The following is a 21,697-nucleotide window of genomic DNA, read 5'->3' as shown; positions in this document are numbered from 1 at the left end:
TCTGCCCATCAACCACTACTCTTATGAGCCTATCAGAGAGAAATGATTTAATGATCGAGAAAACATTTCCAGTAATACCGTAGCTGGAAATCTTGTGAAGTAGGCCCTTATGCCATACCTTATCGAAGGCCTTCGATATGTCAAGAGCAATTGCTCTGGAAAGAAAACCTTTAAGAGATTCACTAATCCTATGTGATATAACCGTTAGCACATCTACTGTAGATCTTGCAGAGCGGAAACCATATTGCATGTCACTAAGAAGGTTGTTTCTGTTGAGGTGGTTGACTACTTCTTTATTTAATATGGATTCCAACAACTTACTCATGACACACAGCAGGTCTGTACTGAGAGAGAGATGACTTTTCACCTGAATTCTTAAATACAGGGCATACTGATGAGGTTTTCCAGAGTGTTGGAAAGCACTTCTTCTTAAGGCAACGCTTAAACAGTTTTGTAAGTATGGAGGCAAGTTCTGGTTGGAGCTTTTTCAGCACTATAATTAGCAATACACATGAAAAAATTGAAATAGCTTGAAATATTTCAATATTGGTATGCATAGAAAGAGCTTGATGAGCTAAGAAAGAATCTTTTTAAATTTTTTAAATCTGATTAAAATTAAGGAAGTTATGGCTATTTTTGTGCCTCACACGTTTGGATATTTTTCCCTCTTTAAGACCATATGCGTTTCGTCACATTTTTTACACTACTTTTTCAGTAAAAATGTCATATCTTTGTTAAAACACAAGACTAAGAAATGAAATTTACCATATAAGTGTATTTTTGTACAAGGAATCAGAATATGCAACTGAAAATCTCCCAAACTTCATGGTTTCCAAATAATCTGCAGTAAATGTGCATAAATATGCAGCAATTCCTTAAAAATGCCATGTATCCATAAACAGAAAAGAAGTTGGAGAACTCAAAGTTGAATTGTAATGTGCTTTATGTACAAAAAACTTAAATCTAAACATAAGACCATTTAAAAATGAATATATTGCAATATTTCTTTGGTATTATTGTAAATCAACACCTTCTGTTTAATCCCACTCAACTCCTTCTGACCACCCCTCCAAAATGTGATTCTACCTTTTTAGGAAATTATGTATAAAATGGCATGAAAAACTTTAATGAAAGATAAACAAATTATTTTAGAATTGAATGTAAAATAATTTCCTATTACAGGTCATTCTAGCATTTTAGGGCAGTTAACTGTTTTTTTTTTCTCTGGGAAAATATGCATGCTTCTTTTTTTTTTTTTTTTTTTTAAAGATGATTATGTGTAGTTTTAAGAGGGTTTCTATGCAATGAGAATATGGGGAGGGTTGCCATTCGGACTTTGAATTAATTGTAGGGCTAAGGAAAATTATGTGTGAACATACTGAAAACTTGACAGAGACAAAGCTAACAAAAACAATATTAGAGGGGGGAGCAGTTAGTTTCACAAAAATTTAATGCATCATTTCCTGGCCATTCTAGCATTTTAGGACAGTTAACCAATTTATTTTTATGTGTATTTTTCTTTAAGGAAGGATCTATTTTTTGTTTGTTTGTTTGTTTTAGATGCTTGTATGTGGCTTACAGAGGTATTTTGTTGGGGGGGGGGGCTTGCCACTCGAACTTAGTGTTATTGTTAGGGTTAAAGAGTGTTTTAGGAGGAGACTTGCCACACATAATTTGTATTAGAGGTGAAGTTAAGAGAGCTTTTTTTCAAAAAGAGCGTTCAAAAATTTGTTGATTTCTATTTTCGAGGTTGAAGGTGTTAATTCCATAGGCCGTTTATACTACGCTGGAGCAGGTTGTAAAAATATCTTTCGCTTAATAAGTAGAAAAAAAAATAACGAAATAAAAAGCTTCCTAATTGTAGTTTGATGTGTTTTCTAACTGCTTTTAAAATTTCAAGAATATTGATATAGATTTTGAGGGTTTGTATTACTATACACATAGATTCGAAAAAGTTGTCAAAAAAACAAATATATAACAAATAAATGTTATCAAAAGCAAGTTACTTTTCTACCTAACTGGATAATTTTTTAGTGTTTTTATTTAATGTAACATGTTTATTCAGCTTGAAAACAGTGTTTACCGATGTTTTGGAAAATTTAAAATGGCGCCCGACTCTCTTGAAACGGTAAGTTTGGGGAAAAGAGTTAAAAATAAAAAAGTAGACAAAATACTGCTAGAAATTCGCTCAATATATGTTACCGTGACATAGGCTGACATATATTCGGTGAGTTTTTAACAGTATTTTGTATAGTTTTTTTTTATCTTTAACTCCTTTTCTCAAACTTACCGTGTCAAAGAGAGTCGGGCCGGGCGCCATTTTTAATTTTCCACGGTAAACACTGTATGTTTTTCGAGCTGAATAAACATGTTACATTGAATAAAAACACAAAAAATATATCCAGTTTGGTAGAAAAGTAACTTATCTTGCCTTTGATAACATTTATTTGTTATATATTTGTTTTTTGACAACTTTTTCGAATCTATGTATAAACGAGATTTTGATACTTATTTTGATTTTGAAAAAAAACATTTGTGGCTGTTCGCAGTAAAACATTGTTTTAATTCGTTGTTCAAAACTAATTTAAAGAATAAAAGTGCATGCAAGCTATATATCTACAAAAGTTTTTGTTTTTTTAACCATGTTTTTAAATTTGACGAGATTTGTGAGAAATTGCAACAGATTCATAATGCCGAATTGGTTAGGATTGTTGTTATTATACATTCTGAAAACCGAATAGTTTTAAACTAATGTTATTCTGATAACAAAATAGCTCTAATTAAACATATAAGAACATTTATATTCATATTTTCATGTTTTTCTTAATTCGTTCTTGAATAAAAATTAAAGAACGCGTGTTTGTTTACAACTGTGCTATCGCTGATTCTACAGGCTGGAGTTGCTGCTGCTGCTTCTAGTAATACTAACTTCATTTGACCAAATTCGAGAAATAGAAACAATTTTTTTTTCGGGTAGGTCCTTTTAAATTATCAATTACCGCGGTCCTACTCAACATAAAACAATACTTTTAATTGATAAAGATAGTAAAAAGATTGATTTACTTACTACTGGGTGTCCGAAGAATTTTTTTTTCAAAATGTTCAATACTCGTCATATTAAAGTCTTATTTTTAACACGACAAAAACAGAAGTGGTCAAAAATATATCGGACACTTGACAGTATTAAGATTAACACCTCTTCTAATTGGTTCCCAAATTTCATGACGAAATTCTTCATACAATCACGGTACGGACCTTTAGAAAACAGGGGGGGTCATTACAAAACCTTACCGAAAACGCCATTTTATGACGTTCACATTTTTATCACTTTATTTGCTTAAAACTCTTAAAATATATAATGTACATTCATATTTATTAATTCATTTGAAAGTATATTCATTTCCGAACAAAACAGTAGTAATTTGAAGACTTGACGTGCTTTGGTTTAAAAAATATGGCTATTTTAGTAGAACTACCTTGAAATCTGTGATTATCCAAAGCGTTTTTTCGTCCGTGTGTATTACTACTATAATTGGAATGCCGTCAGGGCCAGTTGCTTTACTGGAATAAAGGTTCTTGATTAGCTTGGCGACCTCACGCACAGATATTTGTATGTTGCATAGTGTGTTGTCTGTTATAGGAGGAAATACAGGGAGTTGATGGCTATTGTCGCATGGGGTAGAATTAGCTGCAAAGTTCTTGGCAAATAGTCTGGCCTTATGTGATGCTGACGAGATGATCTCAGGTCCATTGATGATAGTTGGGATAGAATGCACACTTCTGTTCAAGATCCTGTTTGCTATTTGCCAGAACTGGTGGGAACCAAGCCGCTGCTCAGCTACTTTGGATTTAATAGACTGAGCATATAGCTCTCTTGCATTTTTTATTACTCTTTTACAGTGGATGCTGGCAGTCCTGAAAGCAGCTTTAGTCTCTGTACATCTATTACGTTGGTAGCTATGGAAAAAGTGATTTCTGTGTGCGATGGCAGCAGCACATTCAGGTGAGAACCATGGCTGCCTGTTAGGTTTTTGTTGGAATTTTTTGGATAGTATGAATCGGTCTATGCCTACAATTAACCATTCGGTCAGGTCTGATACTCTAGAGGACACATCCTTTTTAAACATGGAATGCAGAGATAGGTCAGATATGAATGTACAGAAGCTATCCCAGTCAGCCATAGAGTATCGATATACAGTATGGTGGAGAAGTATATCTGAAGATTTATTAAATTTCATTTTTATCTTAACTGCTATAACAGAGTGGTTAGAGGATCCCAGAAGAGATAGGACGGAACATGAACACAGCTCGGGGGGAGTTGTGAGGAAAAGGTCTAGAAGGCTTGCATATTGATCGGGTGTATCTGGCACATGGGTGGGTTCGTGAACAATCTGAGTGAGGTCATAGGCAATGACAAAATCATGACAAAACCTCCCCTCGTCATCGGTTTTATTTGAGTGGGTCAGCCATTCCACATTATGTCACCGCAAATGTGAATGTTAGCCGAAGGATGAGCAGACAGGATGTGGTCAATTTTCTCAGATGTGCTCTTAAAGATAGTAACTCCGCTGTTGTGGGGGCGATAGAGGGCAAATATAAATCCAGTGGGTCAGATTTAGATGTTAAGTTAGAGTATCCTTTACTTATAAATTCGTCTAGAGAAGTGGTTGGCCCTCTGCCAGTTTCACTTAGAAAGAATGAATATGTTCGGTTTCGTCTCCTGTAATTGTGTTTCAACCTCTGTAAGGTTGGAACGTAGACCCCTGATGTTGGAGAAGGAGACATGGTAGTAGAGGTCTATGTTCGAGGATGGGGTTCTAGGTTTATTCGTGTTTCTTTTTTGAGATTTGTCATGATTGTTGAGGTTTTGGGGTTTGTGGAGCAGGTTGGTAGACTTGGTTGGAGCATGACAGAGAGGGAAAATAAGCGAGAAAAAAGACAAGAATTTTTTTTTTTTTTTTTTTGTTGTAGCACATGATGAGGTAAAGCCATAACAATTACCCACTAGTATGGCATCGAGAGGCCCTACCAGAAACTACTGTATGGTCCAGAATCCATTCACCAAATAGCCATACAGCAGCCCCGGTACTTTGCACCTGCTGATAGGACAGCCTCCTTAGTGGTTAATCCAAGGTGTGGGTCCCTGACTATCAGGCGGGTAACATCAGCCCAGATGAAACGTTTACCTCCAGCACCCTTACTAGTGACATGACCACAAGGATAGACATAGAAACAGAATTTTTCCGACATCTCAGGCTACTCTTTACAAAGTACTACCGACCTGGAAAGCAGCTTTTTTCTTCACCCTTTGTCAGAAAAATCATTCATTGGAAATGAGGACTGAAGGACAAAAAAGGAGAAGCGAGAGTAACTGGAGCTGCCGATAACACATCCACATGCATTATCTACTCTCCATTGAGAAAAAAATAAATAAATAAAATAAATAAAAATGGAAAAAAAAAAAGAAAGAGGGAGAAGGACTTATTAATATCTACTCAGTATGTCCATTGCCCCATTCCCGGCTTAGGTAGTACTTGAAGATAGTCTCCCCTCCCATGTTAATGCATGGATACTTTTTGCCTTAATCTAGGTCGAACTGGAATGTTCGACCATTCCAGCTCCACCCCAAAATAAATATGCTATAATGGAACTTTTATCAAATTGAAAAGTCTGGTTATTTACTTGTTTTAATTTAGTATTCAACAATGCACAGTAATGCATGGGTAGTGCACTTGGCCATATTGATTTATATATATCCTCTGGTCACTCAATTAATCATATACAATATGTTGCATTTTGGCATTGAATAATTTCAGGTGATTGTTTATAGTGGTGATCTTTTAAACCAACACATTTTAGGTGAAAACATTATCATGTATCATGCTACAATAAGTATAAATTCCAAAAAAATGATGAAAATGATCCAGTAGATGATGTACTAAAAGTATTTTAAATAAAAAAAAATTAGTCTCAAATCAGTCTCAAATATCTGAATTTAAGATGGCGATAATGAAAAATCAAGGATTTAGTCAAAATTATTGATTGCAGTTACCTTCCCTGAATCTTGTGAACTCTCCACCATTAAAATGTTAAAACTCAAGAAATTGCTAAACTCAAAAATTTTCATTTTTACTAATATTTTTCTCCTGGATCATTTTTTGTAATTTTGTAATTTATACTAGTTTTGGTATGATGCATGAAAATATGTATTTGCATAATTATGTTTTCACCTGAAATGCATTGAAATGCATCTGTTTATGGTCTCTATCTAAAGTTAGATATTTTTATATATTTCTATGTAGTATAGGATTTACTCTGAAACTAACTGATCATTATCAATTTTTAAACACTGATTTTAGGCTAATTTGAGTTACATTTAGTTTAATTTAGTTTTATGCAAAGTTGGCAAAAGGGTGTAAAAATCCTTTGTGAAAATTCAAATACTTTCAATTTTGTATAAAAGTTTAACAATTAGACAGCAAATAATATCTCTCAAATTTCAATTTCTTGGGAGTTTTTTTTTTTTTAAATATGGACATAACTTTTCATTTGAAAAATTAAAATATTTTAGATTTGCATTAAATTTGATCCATAATCATTAGATCCCTTAAGCTTAAGCTTGAAATTTTAGACATTTTCTAGAATTAATATCGGGATACTTATTTTATATGTAAGTATTATAATATCTGAATTTTAATCTTTATAACTGGACATAAAAGTAGTGAAAAACTGCTGTTTGAGGTATTAATTTTACCTGTCCTGCGACGGGTATTCTTCTCGTTTAATATAAAACTAACATTAATGAAAGATAATTAAGTTTAGTTAGCAATACTAGACACCATAACATTCAGCACTGGATAAGGCACGCACTACTACTTAATTTGACACTCATAGTCTTTAAATCAGTAACAAGTGAAGCATGCATGGTCCCTCGTGAATGCATAAAAAAATGACTAAGTTCAGCATTTGCCCCCCCCTTAGCCCCAAAAGTCCCCAGGGGATGTCAAATCCTAGTGAAAAATGAACAAATGGTGCAGTTTTAGGCCTTACCATATGTAAATTTGAGTTCTGCACCATGCAAAACAAAAAAAATGATTAACTCCATCACTCCTCCCCCTCTCCATTTAGCCCCCCAAAGTCCCCAAGGCCTTAACATATTTAAATTTGAGTTCAGCACCATGCAAAACTGCTAAATAGACATAGACAAAAAATTTTGAACAAATATGGTAAAATAGTCCCAAAAATGGAGTGTTTTTATTAGCCCGCAAAGTATAGACAAAATTATATAGAAATCAGTTAGTTATAACTTTTCAGAAAGTTTTATAAAAATCTAAGGCATCAATTTTTTTTAATAAGCACAAAAGTGTCAATTTTAGCCATTTTAACCCAAAAGGCACCCATAGGGGTTTCAACCGGAGTTTTCACGGAAAATCCATTCTGTTACTTTTTTTTACTCATCATGTTTAATGTTTGTGCACAATTTCAAAAAATTGAGAAAAGTGCAGACAGACGAACGGACAAGGGTGAATTTACAGGTCCACCCTCCTTTTGTCGGGGGACCAATAAATACATTTCTCCTACATCCATCAAAATAAAACTGATATAACTGGATTCACAATAAAATTTACTTTAAAATGGTATTTTAATTTTTATTCTATTTTCACCCCAAACAAAGCACAATACCACTTTGATGTAGGGAGCTATTATCGGGGAGATAAGTTGTAGGGAGATGAGCAGCAAGATGTCTGTTCACATTACACTTGAACTTCTGCATGTCAGTACAGTTGAGAAAGCAGAATCCCAGAAGGGAGTTCCAAAGTCTAGCAGTTCTGGGGAAGAAACTATTGGAGTAGAAGGCTTTCTTACATCTAGAATCTCTACTGTGTATGGGGTGGGATTTTGCTACTTGTCAGGTTTGTCAGCAGTATTTAAGCGCTTGTAGTTCATCAGAGCATTCACCATTAAAATACTTGTTTTGAACCCTGTCCAGGAGTGATAAATTAGTAGCAGATGCACCAGCCCAAATGTGACAATACTTCATACATGGGTAAATGGTAGCATTATAGAGGTACAGAATACTTTCAGGTATAAGTAGTTTTCTAGCACAGTAGAGAGAGCCCACCTTCTTCACAGCAGCCTTGGCAATGCTCTCAATGTATCTGTTCTAACTCATGTTCCTTGTGAGCATTAGGGTGGCCATTGCTATTGGTGGTTAAGGTTTTTTGTAATTATTAAATGAAACAAGCTTAGTCTTGGCAGTATTGAATGTGACCATACATGTGTAAATTCAGAGATTAAAACAGAGACACTCGAACTTCTGAAACACTTTATTTTACAATCCATTCTTAGCATGGGGATAAGGTGTTTTGTAACTATTCTGTACTTTCACCTAACAATTTAATAAAATTTATAATTATATTGTACTAACGTTATTATTTACAAACCTATTCTTAACATGAGGGGAGGGTGTTTTGCAACGATTCTCTACGTTCAATTAAAATGTAAAAAAAAAAAAAAAAGATATCATAAAACTTGAATTGAACTTAAAAATAATATTACAAAAATAATGCTGTAATTTTGTTTTTTGTTAAAAATAATTGTTTAAACAAAAACAATTTTAATTCAAACGGTTTCACTCGACACCACTTGATTTATTTAAGTAAAAACACTTTAATATGAGTTAAATCACATAAAACCCTTATTCAGCTAAGTAAAAGAATAACTTATCTTGCCTATGATAACATTTATTGGGTTTGTTTTACAATCCACAGAGGTATGAAAAAGTTGTCAGTAAACAAATATATAACAAATAAATGTTACCAAAGGCAAGTTATTCTTCTACTTACTGCGATAAATTTTTGGTATTTATTCTGTTCAAAAAACAAGAAGTGTTGAGCATTGCATGAGAACAAGAAAAAATGGTCATGGTGTCTCTTAAAATATTTGAAGTCTCAACAATGACTTAGAAATAAAAAATTATACAAAATAGTGGTAGAAAGCCACCCAATAATTGTCACGGCAACTTGAAGCCATTAAAATAAAACTTAATTATTCTAATTCTTTTAATGTACTTGAAAACATAATTGTAATCTGTACAAAATTTCCTTTCATTTGATATGCTACAAGCCATATTTTGTTAATTTCTTTGAATTTTGTCGTGGTAGCCATCTTGGATTTTTCATGGTATAATGATGATAAATGATAATGTCCATCAGAATATTTTACAAGATGATAAAGCCTTACCTCCCATTTTTATTTTTTAACTGTTTTTATGATGTTTCTACTCAAAGCTGTTAAAATTAAACTTAATTAGTTTAATGTACTTAAAAACATTATAATTGTAATATGTACAAAATTTCCTTTACTTTGATATGCTACAAGCCATATTTTGTTAATTTCTTTGAATCATGTCGTGGTGTCTATTGTGGATTCCTGATTGCCCTCTTGGATTTTTCATGATGTGATAATGACAAATGATAATGTCCATTAGAATAGCAGCATGATAAAGCGTTATGATGATAAAGCCTTCCTTACCATTTTTCTTAGCTGTGTTTCTACTTAAAGCTGTTAAAATGAAGCTGAAATATGCTAATTAGTATGCAAGTTACCAAGTGAGATGACCGTAAATGCAGCCTTTGTGGTATTATATGTTCAAAATTTCATCATAATATCTTAAAATGATCTGAAGATAATAAACAAGACTTGCAGCTCTTAATTTTCTCCATTACATTTTCCTTAGTTGATCAGTAGATGCTTCTATTGGACCACAACTCCTATCTGCTAACTAATCTGGTGGCTAGCTAACTTTCAACTCATCTCTACAACTTTCTGTTACAGACTAACTCCTAATTCTGATTTCTCCTGATTTACATGTCTCTTATGTCAGTCAGAGTAGACAATCATTGTTTACTAAACTAAATTCCAATCTAGCTTTGTTTATGCATTTCCTCTATTCATAACATTTTTCGTTGAGCTAAAATTCCACAGTTAAATATTTAACATGAATATTTTAACTAACATTCTTTTCTTTTAAAACATTTTCCTGAATATCTTTTTAACCTAAATAATTTAACGATTATTTATAATAATCGTTCTGACCCTTGGCACTGCCCGCCACAACATAACACAGACACTATGCTGTGATTATAGCCAAAGAGCCACAATATAGCAATTATCTTTCTTTTTGCTTCAGTTAAAATGTTTGCTTGTTTTTAATATTTTTTTATCAAATTAATATATCCAAAATATTTCTTGAAGTTAGTTTAGCTGATGTAAAATATATTTTTTCATATTTTTGTATGTAATAGTATAATCCTTTTTCTGATAAAATTATTCTGCATGATTCTTTTTCTGTCTGATTTTATAATGCTTATTTAGAATTGTACTTATTAAAATGCAAAGATGCAGAAAATTCTTTATGATGTGTGTACTCGTCATGGAATAAAGATGTTGTATTCCAAATATCACGTAAATTGATCAAATAGATTGTTTTAACTAACAAAATCAAATTTTGTGATCAAGCGAGATGTAGTGTTTTTTGGTCAGTCACGTTTTTGATCAAGCATAATTATTATAAGAGGAGGCAACTGAATTCAGTGTATCGAGATCAAATCCAGCCTTATAATGAATACATTTAGTATTATTGGGTTGGTGCAAAAATAATGTTTTTTTGACAAAGTTGAATGTCAAAAAACAATATTATTTTTACACAAACCTAATCAATAAAAATCGTAATTTTTATTTTCTTATTTAAAAAAAAAAACTACTTGATCAATTTATGTGATTTTTCGAATATGATATCTTTGTTTTGTAACAAAGATATATCATAAAGATTTTTCTGTACTTTTGCTTTTTAAATAAGTCTAATTCTAAACTAGCACCAATTTTATTTAATGTTTTTTTTCATCTGATGTCATTTGAATTCTAATCTTGTTCTTTTTTTATTAATGTTATAGTTGTATAGTTTCTATGTTGTCAATGTTACCAGAAGATCTTATAGGAAACCGTTTAATCAGTCTGTTGTTATCAAGATTTGTTGTTTTGGATGAAAATGCTGTAGAAATGTTGTTGCCAAGCCTGTTAATTCCCAGACCAGGTTTGTACTAATATCAATTTATTTTGTATATTCATTCATTATATTTGCTATTGATGACATTTATATTCAAATTGTTTTTTTTATAATTTTATCAAATCTTTTAAGAAATTAATCAACATTGAGAAAATATTCACTAAACTAACAAACATTTTTGTATCGTATTTCATACTTGCTAGTTAAATTAGTTTTTCATTTATGATTGTTAAGCTTCAATTTTGTGTATTTTTATTTTGCCTCATATTATGAAAATACTTTATTTAAAATGTTTAGGGAAAAAAAATCAAATGGCTTCTCACAGATCTGAATCTAAAATGTTTCATCAAAATGCAGCATTATATATTATAGTTCTTTTTTAGAATTCAACTTAATCAAAAAATATGTATACAGGAAAATCTTTGAAGTACATGCTTGTCACGAAATGAAGATGTTTTATTCCATAAATTATATTAACTGATCAAATTAAACAAAAGTGGTTAACCACCTCATCAAAAATAACCTGCTCAGTGACAAGCAATATGGTTTCCATTCTGCTAAATTTACACCTGATGTACTAACTGTAATATCACACAGGTTTAGTGAATCTCTTGACAAGGACTTTGTTTCTAGAGCAATAGCTCTTGACATATCCAAGGCTTTTGATGAAGTATGGCGTAAAGGTCGACTTCACAAAATTTCCAGCTATGAAATAGTTGGAAATGTCATCTCAATTATTAAATCCTTTCTCTCTCATAGGCTTATAAGAGTAGTCATTGATGGGCAGAAATCAGAAACTCATAGGATTAACACTGGTTCCATCCTGGGTCCAACTCTCTTCTGGATCTTCATCAATGATCTCCCAAATCACATTCTTAGATCATTCATAGACATTTATGCAGACGACACCACAATCTATGGCAACACTTCAAAGGACAGTAATAACCAAAATCTTTCTAATTCTCTTTAGTACATGGTGCAATGGGTAAAAAGATGGCTGATTAATTTAAGTGGATTGAAAACCAAGCTTCTCTTTTTTCATCATAATCACTCTGATCCCCATCACTCAATTGAAATGAATACCTCTCGTCTTTAAAAAGCTCCATGTCTTGACAAGCTTCTGACCTTAACTTCTGATCTTGGAAAAATGGTTGGATCACTCTACTGATCCAGTGGGTATCTCACTGCCGATGCAATCCTCTACCTGTATAAGAGCCAGGTATGCCTGAAAATGGAGTAGTGCTGCCACATCTGGGCAGAAGATGCTCAGCGCACTCTATCCAGCCTTCTTGATAGAGTTCAAAACCTAGTAGGTGATGCCATTTTTTTTTTTTTTCCCACAAGAAACGTTGCAAGCCCGTCTCTGCTCTATCTTTATTTTCATGCCAGTGCTCAAACTGAACTCCAATCTATCATTCTCCCTTGCCAGGTTTTCACAAAATAAGTACACTAGCTACAACCACTATATACGATTTCTCCAATTCTCTGTGTCTAAATTTAAATGCAGATTCCATGAACAAAGCTTCTTTCCTAAAACTGCCCGCCTGTGGAGCACTGTTCCGCTGGCCAGCTTCCTGGTTGAATACAACATGGTAGCCTTCAAATCCAATGTAAACAAATTTTAGTTGAGTCATCCTCATAAATAATCAAATTCTACCCAATGTACACCATTAATGATTACTACACTACCACCTTACATTCATTAACCCTTGTCCTCAAGTGTTTTTTGGGCCTTGATAAGTGGTGACTCTGAAGTAGAAAAAACGAGTTTTAAATATAGATAATCATTTTTTTTTTATGATTTTAGTGATTTTAAAAGTAAATTGTATTCAGAATCAAATATACTGATTTTAATCTCAATAGTTCAAAGCAAGTTGTCTCCCTTATTTATAAAAAAGTGCAGATCAAGAATAGTGCGTTGTTTCATAATAAAATTTTATTTTCTTAGATAAAAAAACTGATTTGATCAATTTACATGATTTTTGGAATATGACATTTTGTTCTGTGATTTATACATCATAAAAATTTGTCTGTATTCTATGAATTTTTTTTTTCTTTTTAATAAAGTTGAAGTTTAAATAAACAAAATTCATTTTTAAAATGTATGTAGATTTTTTAATTTAATAGTTTTGTTTTATAATTTCACGTCATTTAATCCGAGTCCAGACATTTATAAAAAAAACTTGCTGTGCTGCTTAATATTTCTTTATATTTTCAGATAAAATATGATATCACATTAACTATTAATCAAATTATGACTAAATAATATCAGATTTATGATTTTGTATTCCAAAGATTCTTTTGATGGTGATATAATCAAAAGGAAGAGTTAGAAAATAATTGTAGTAATAGTTACTTTGGTGCAATAATTATATTGCAAAGATTGCAATCATGCTGACATTATGGGTACTGTACATGAAGTATCTGTTCCTGGTCAACCATTAATGACACTCCTACACTCCTTCCTCCTTCTCTCTCTCTCTCTCTATCAATATTACAAATTATCGATTTTCATCTAAACAAAATTCCGAAATATAATATAAAGAACACCTTTTTCTTTTCTCTTTTTTTTTCTTTTTTTTTTTTTAGAAAAAGGTGAAATAATGAATCCAAAGTTATCAACTAATCTGTCTGTATTCAGTAAATGTTCCTTCAAGAAATATGTCATTCCTGAATTAACTAAAATCTTCCAAGTACGAGAGCTGAATATTCGGTGTTTATTGTTGAAATATTTCTCAACTTATGTCAAACTGTTTGATAGAAATGACATAGAAGAAATCATTTTCCCACAGGTTAGTATCAATAATAAAAATTGAAAAATATTTTAGTGCTTCTTTCTTTTAAAGGCTTCCCATATAAAATATATACCTATTATGTCATATAGTATTGACATGACATTTTACTAAAATTATTTTTATTTTATTTGTATACATGCACATTTTAAATAGGAATTGAAGAAATCAAATGTTTGTTTTTAGGCAGAGAACATTAGTGCATAAAATGTGAATCAGATTTTAAATCTAAGAATAAAATATTTAATAGAAATATGAAGAAAGTGTTCAGAATTTAAAAATACAAAATGTTAAATATAAGTATGTTCCCTTAATTTTGATTGACAAAAAGACCAAAACAATATTTAAGAATATCTTTGAATAATGAAAGAATTAGTTGTGTATTTTTATCTAAAGTCTAAAATATTAAACTAAACAAAATGCTAATATATTATTCCTTATGTCCTAGTGAAACCAGCATTATATCTGACTTTAAAAATTATTCTTATTTTTTAAGATTATTTTCTTGGTTTTCCCTTCATTTCTATCTTTCTCATTTCAGCTGCTTCTAGGTTTACGGGATATTAATGATTCTTTGGTGTCAGCAAGTTTATATGCTCTTGGAGATCTGGTTCCCATTCTTGGTGGTGATGTAGTCATTGGAGGACCACAAAAACCTTACTTTAAAGAAGGAAAACCTAAAGTAATAATATTTCCAAATTTTCTATGATGTACTTTTCCTGATACCTAAAAATCATTTTAAATAATTTATTATTCATTTATTTTATTTTTTGTGCAGCTGATAAATTTGTATGTCTTTTTGTTTTATTGGCAAAATATTTTTTAAATCTATTAAACTGAACTGAAAGTTGATTTTTGTCAAAAACTTTTGGTTTTTATTGATAATTTGACTTTAAAAAAATACAAACAAATCTTTATGATGTAATATGTCATGGAACAAAGATGTCATATTTCAAAAATTGATAAAGTAGTTTGTTTTTTGTTTTTTTAATAAGAAAATCAAATTTTATGACTAGTGAGATGAGAGAGCTGCCATGTTTTTTTAGAATGTGTTAAAATTCAGAGGTAGACAACTGAATTCGAATTGTGAGATTTTGTTAGTATTAAAAATCATTAAAACTTTTTGTTTAGTTAAAAATCGTAAATCTTGATTAATTTACATGATTTTTCTAATATGACATTGTTGTTCCATGACGAGTATGTACATTGAAAGATTTTTCTGTATTTTTGTTATTTTTTTTATTAAGTGTAATTCTGAATAAGTACCATGTTTTTCTCTGTATCAATTTTTGATGAGCTTCTAACAAATGTTATGCTTCGGCTTCATAAAAAATAAATTAATATACTAATAGACAAAATATCAAATTGAATAAGAACCTTTTCCAAAAATTTTATTTTACTCTCAAGAAAACGGTATGATAGGAAAAAAACAAGTCTATAGTTGGTTTTTAAAATATTAAGAAATAGAGATCTTCATGAAGTTCTCTCTGTCTCTTTCTCTCTCTCCATTACCAAAATATAGTTTGTGTATTTGCTTTCTTCTATGAATCTAGACAATTGCAAATTTTTAACATTTTCCTTTCAAATTGGTATATTTTATTCTCTTCTAAGATAAAACAGTTGGTTGATCTAAAATAAGTAACCATTTTTATGCAGTAGCATAAGTTAATGAATATTTGAAAAAGAATATAAAGCATCTTTAAAAATGTATCTCAATTCTTCTTCTTCCTATCTAGTTGTAGTAGGATGTCTATATAAATACAAAATAGACCCAGTTTTTTGCTGCGTTGAAAAACTTCTATAATAAAAAGTAAATGTTTCATTAGTCAAGTATGGCAAATATTGATCCGTGTCATGTTTAGATGTGGATTGATAAATTGAATTATTCAGATTACTGTTCTCATCTTGGAGATTATTCTCACAACATTTCATTTGATGTAATCTCTGATTTCCATCTGATGCATCTTGTTGAACTCTAGAATATGTATGGAATTTCAAACACAGCCTTTTATTTAATCGATAGTAACTTCCTCTCAATTTGTCAGCTATGACCGGGTAGAAGTCTTAAATAATAGCTATTAAAAGGGAAAGAAGGGGAAGGAAGAAAGACAAAAAGATTACTGACTGAGAAAGAGAAAATTGATTTGGTGGCTCAGTTGGTTTAACACACTGTACTTAGAGATTATGCGTGCAAACCTCACTCACGTATATTTTTACCCTGATTTTTTCCTAATATGAACTTAAACATTTCAAATTACAATTTTACGCAGATTCTGTCATGTTCGATTTTTTTTTGTTGTTGTAATCACTTTACAAAATTTAGACATGGTAGCACTGCTAGTTTCTAATTTTATGACTGATACTAAAATAATATTTGTCATTGAATACCAATAAAGTTTTATGGTTGATATTACCAATTACTGCATGATCCAGACTCTATTCATCAAATATCAATACAGTATTATACACCTGCTAATAGGACAGTCCCTTTGAGAATTACTCCACAGATTGGGTCGTTAAATAATCAGTTCGGTAGCATCAGCTCAAGTAAAACATTACTACCAGCATCCTTATTAGTGGCATTGCAACAAAAATCAAGAGAAAATTACTCCAGATACTTTAATGATTAATTCACATACAATTCTGCCAGTCTTTACTTGACTTTCTTCAAAATTTTTATTTTTGATTTCACTCATATGGAAATATATTTTGTTAGTTTCAGACAAAAGAATTTCAAGAAATTGGCAATGGACCCAGTTTATCTGATGTAATGAACAAATCTCTTCTCAAAGATTATACAATGTCAAAGTGAGTTCAAACTTATTCATATTTGTTTGAGATCATTTTTTTTTTTTTTTTTTTTTTAGGTTTATAGTTTGTCAATTTTGTTTTTTAATTTAATTTAACAGAATAAGTTGACTTGATGTCTTCTCCTTTTTTTGTCCCTCAATCCTCATTTCTAATGGATGATGTTTCTGACAAAGGGTGAAGAAAAAGCTGCTTCCCAGGTCGGTAGTACTTCGTGAACAGTAGTCTGAGATGTCAGAAATTTTCTGTCTCTATGTCTATTCTTGCGGCCATGTCACTAGTAAGGGTGCTGGAGGTAAACATTTTCATCTGGGCTGACATTAACCGCCTGATAGTCAGGGACCCGCACCTTGGAATAACCACTAAGGAGGCTGTCCTATCAGCAGGTGCAAAGTACTGGGGCTGCTGTATTGCCATTTGGTGAATGGATTCTGGACCATGCAGTAGTCTCTGGTGGGGCCTCTTGATGCCATACTAGTGGGTAATTGTTATGGCTTTACCTCATCATGTGCTACAAAAGAAAAAACATTTTCCCCGTCTTTCCTCTCTTACTTTCCCTCTCTGTTCTGTTCTAACTAAGTATGCTGACCTGTTCCACAAATCCCAAAATCCTCAACATGAAATATCTCAAAAAAGAAAACACAAATAAACCTAGAACCCCATCCTCCAACGTAGACCCCTACTACCATGTCTCTTTTTCCAACATCAGGGGTCTACATTCTAACCTTCCAGAGGTTGAAACCCAATTACAGGAGACGAAACCTGACATATTCTTTCTAAGCGAAACTGGAATAGGGCCAACCACCTCCCTAGATGAGTTCATAATTAAAGGATACTCTAACTTAACATCTAAATCTGACCCCCAAGATCACCACGGGCATGGAATATGTGCCTACATTAAAGATGGCTTCCCGTGTGGCAGGGATATCTCCAGAGAAGACCCTAATCTACCTTATATGTGCTTCCGGGTTGCACTTGCTTACACCACCGCATTTATATTTGCCCTCTATCGCCCCCACAACAGCGGAGTTACTGTCTTTAAGAGCATATCAGAGAAAATTGACCACATCCTGTCTGCTCATCCTTCGGCTAACATTCACATTTGTGGTGACTTCAATGTCCATAATGTTGAATTGCTGACCCACTAAAATAAGACTGATGATGAGGGGAGGTTCTGTCATGATTTTGCCATTGCCTATGACCTCACTCAGATTGTTCGCGAGCCTACCCATGTGCCCGATACTACCGGTCAGTATGCAAGACTTCTAGACCTTTTTCTATCCACTTCCCCTGAGCTATGCTCATGTTCCGTTCTATCTCCTCTGGGATCCTCCGACCACTGCGTTGTATCAGTTAAGATAAAAATGAAATTTAATAAATCTACAGACGTACATCTCCACCGTACTGTATACCGATACTCTATGGCGGACTAGGATAGCTTCTGTACATTCATATCTGATCTACCTCTGCATTCCATGTTTAAAAAGGATGTGTCCTCTATAGTATCAGACCTGACCGAATGGTTACTTGTAGGCATAGACCAATTCATACCATCCAAAAAATTCCACCAAAAACCCAACAGCCAGCCATGGTTCTCCCCTGAATGTGCTGCTGCCATCGCACACAGAAATCACTTTTTCCATAGCTGCCAACGTAATAGATGCACTGAAACTAAAGCTGCTTTCAGAACCGCCAGCAACCACTGTAAAAGAGTAATAAAAAATGCAAGAGAGTTATATGCTCAATCCATTAAATCCAAAGTAGCTGAGCAGCAGCTTGGTTCCCACCAGTTCTGGCAAATAGCAAATAGGATTCTGAATAGAAACGTGCGTTCAATCCCAACCATTATCAATGGATCAGAGGTCATCTCGATAGCATCCGACAAGGCCAAAGTGTTTGCCAAGAACTTTGTGGCAAATTCTACCCTGTGCGACGAAGGCCATCAACTCCCTGTATTCCCTCCTATAACAAACAACACGCTATGCAACATACAAATATCTGTGCATGAGGTCGCCAAGCTAATCAAGAACCTTGATTCCAGTAAAACAACTGGTCCTGACGGCATTCCAATTATAGTGCTGAAAAGGATTCAACCAGAACTTGCCCCCATACTTACCAAACTGTTTAAGCGTTGTCTTAAGGAGAAGTGTTTTCCAACACCCTGGAAAACCTCATCAGTATGCCCTGTATTTAAGAATTCAGATGACAGGTCATCTCCCTCTCAGTACAGACCAATAAGTCTCCTGTGTGTCATGAGTAAGTTGTTGGAATCCACAATAAATAGAGAAGTAGTCAACCACCTCAGCAGAAACAACCTTCTTAGCGACAAGCAATATGGTTTCCGTTCTGCTAGACCTACAGCAGATATGCTAATGGTTATATCATAGGATTAGCAAATCTCTCAACAAAGGCTTCATTTCTAGGGCAATTGCTCTTGACATATCAAAGGCCTTCAATAAGGTTTGGCATAAAGGCCTACTACACAAGATTTCCAACTACGGTATTACTGGAAATGTTTTCTCAATCATTAAATCATTTCTCTCTGATAGGCTCATAAGAGTAGTGGTTGATGGGCAGAAATCAGAGGCCCACAGTATTAATGCTGGAGTCCCTCAGGGGTCCATACTGGGCCCAACTCTCTTCCTTATCTATATCAATGATCTCCCAAAACACATACTAAAATCATTCGTTGACATCTATGCTGATGACACAACTATCTATGGCAACACATCAAAGTCCGTAAATGATGATGTTCTCTCTGATTCTCTCTCCTCTGATCTTGAGCGCGTGGTACAATGGGGGAAGAGGTGGCTGGTTACCTTTAATGCATCTAAGACCAAGCTCCTATCTCTACATCATAAACACTCTGATCCCCATCTGGCATCAATTTAAATGGGTGGCTCTCGTCTAGGGGAGGTCCCATGTTTTGATAAGCTTTTGGGTTTGACCTTTACTCCTGATCTTAAATGGAACACATACATCAAGTCTGTGGCCAAGGTCGCTGGGAAAATGGTGGGATCCTTCTACCTCTCCAGAAGATATCTCACTAATGATGCAATTCTCTATCTATATAAAAGCCAAGTACGTCCAAGGATGGAGTACTGCTGCCACATCTGGGCAGGAGCTGCTAAAAACAGCCTATCCTGCCTTGACAGAGTACAAAATAGACTTTGTGGCTTAGTGGGGAATGCCCTTTTCTCTTCCCTGCAACCTCTTTCCCACAGAAGAGAAATAGCGAGCCTATCTTTGTTCTATCGTTATTTCCATGGCAAGTGCTCGTCTGAGCTCCATTCTCTGGTCCCCCCTTGCCAATCTTTTTCAAAAAACACCCGACTAGCTGGAAGCACCGTCAATAATTTTCCCCACTCCTTATCTGTGCCTAAATCAAAACGTAGATTCCATGAACAAAGCTTCTTTCTTAGAACTGCACACCTGTGGAACTCTGTTCTGCTTGCCTGTTTCCCTCTCGACTTCAACCTGGATGTCTTCAAGTCCAACACAAACAAATTCCTGATTAACCGCCCCCTTAAGTAATAACACTTAATCAATTCTCCAATACTATTACTACACTATCCCATTGATTACTGTACACACAATAACCCTTATCCCTGAGTGGCCCTTAGGCCTTGATACGTAGTGAACTTTATGTAAATAAAAAAAAAAAAATAATAAATTGCTTTTGGGTTTTTTTGTTTTTTTTTAAACTTGGAATTTATTTTTTAAGTTTTATTTTTTTACTTCAATTCACCTTAAACAAAGCATATTGCCACTAAGGTATAAGGGACTATTGTGAATTAGGGGCCCAGAAATATAGGGACTTCCTATGTGGGAAGTTGTGAAGTGAGATGCATTTAAATTTCTGCATGTTGGTAGAGCGACGGGAGCAGGGAGGTAATTCTAAAAGCAAGCTGTTTTAGGAAAGAAGCTATTAGAATAGAACGCCTTCTCATATCTAAAGGCCTTTACAATGAAGGGATATGATTTAGTAGCTAGGTTGGTTGGAGTTACAGTTTACATTGCGGGTGGAGAGGTTCAAGTGCAGCACATTCCATTCAAGTACTTGTAAAAGATGTACAGTGATTCAACATTATGGTGATGGGAGAGGGGCTGGGACTATGTAGACAGTGAAATCTATTTGATTGGAGACTTTTGGAGGGAGGGGGAGACCATGTCCAAGAAAGAGATGCACCAGTCCATGTGTGGCAACAAAACTCCATGCATAAGCAAATAGTGACTTTGTAGAATTCTAGGTTACTACAGATATGAATAGTTTTCTAGCCGGTAAAGGGAGCCCACCTTCCTTGTATTAGATTTGCCTCATTTTCTATCTATTTATTCTACTTCATGTTGTCTGTGAATGTTACGCCAAGGAATTTGAATGTTGGACTCTCAGAAAGGGTGCTACCAGCTAGCCTGCTTAGTAAAGTTTCTTATAATTATTGAAAGAAAAGAAGCATCCATTTATGGCCCCATTTCACTACCTACCAGAAGTCATTTTCAAAAGATACAGCCATTGCCTTGAATATGCTTGCGTTCAATTTGCTTTCATGTTGAGAACAGAGGATGTTCAACAAATATACCCATTTTATGCAACTGCATCAAGGAAGTTTTTTTTATAAAAGGAATAATAAAGGCCCAAGGATCAATCCTGGGACCTATCTAGATTAATGTGATATTGTTTAGATGTCTGGCCATTTTTGGGGAGATCTTTGTGCTGAGAAGGATCTATTTAGATTAAATATTTGTCCAGTAAATTAATTTTTTCTAATCCAGACCTTGTTAAGGTCTTTAGATATACCAAGCGCTGCCTTTTCTCCTAGCTTCATCTGCCTCATCCAGGGTATGGTATATGTGTTCAGTGATGACTGTTAGGACATCCACAGTAAAACAGGACTGCTTAAATCAATATTGTTGGTTAAGAAGTTTACTATTTTTGAGGTGGTAGCTTATTGCTAGATATCTTTATATTAATTCATGCATTAACAGTATCATTCGTTTGTCAGGCAAACATTTTGAAGTTGGTTGAAAT

General features: G+C 33.5%; 1 protein-coding gene across 2 annotated transcripts in view; it reads left to right on the top strand.

The window, feature by feature from the left end:
* LOC145271189 (protein-associating with the carboxyl-terminal domain of ezrin-like) overlaps positions 1-21,697 on the top strand; it is a 206,997-nt gene that overhangs the window by 147,177 nt on the left and 38,123 nt on the right. For both annotated transcript variants that reach the window (XM_080126757.1, XM_080126812.1), the window contains 4 exons: positions 10,956-11,095; positions 13,658-13,860; positions 14,402-14,542; positions 16,577-16,668. In XM_080126757.1, coding sequence (XP_079982883.1) covers positions 10,956-11,095; positions 13,658-13,860; positions 14,402-14,542; positions 16,577-16,668 — 576 coding nt within the window. The remainder of the gene's footprint in view (positions 1-10,955; positions 11,096-13,657; positions 13,861-14,401; positions 14,543-16,576; positions 16,669-21,697) is intronic.

Source organism: Euprymna scolopes, chromosome 1 (assembly GCF_053919585.1).
Source record: "Euprymna scolopes isolate OS-2025 chromosome 1, ASM5391958v1, whole genome shotgun sequence".
Classification (NCBI taxonomy): Eukaryota; Metazoa; Mollusca; class Cephalopoda; order Sepiida; family Sepiolidae; genus Euprymna; species Euprymna scolopes.
This window is presented reverse-complemented; position numbering and strand designations above follow the sequence as displayed.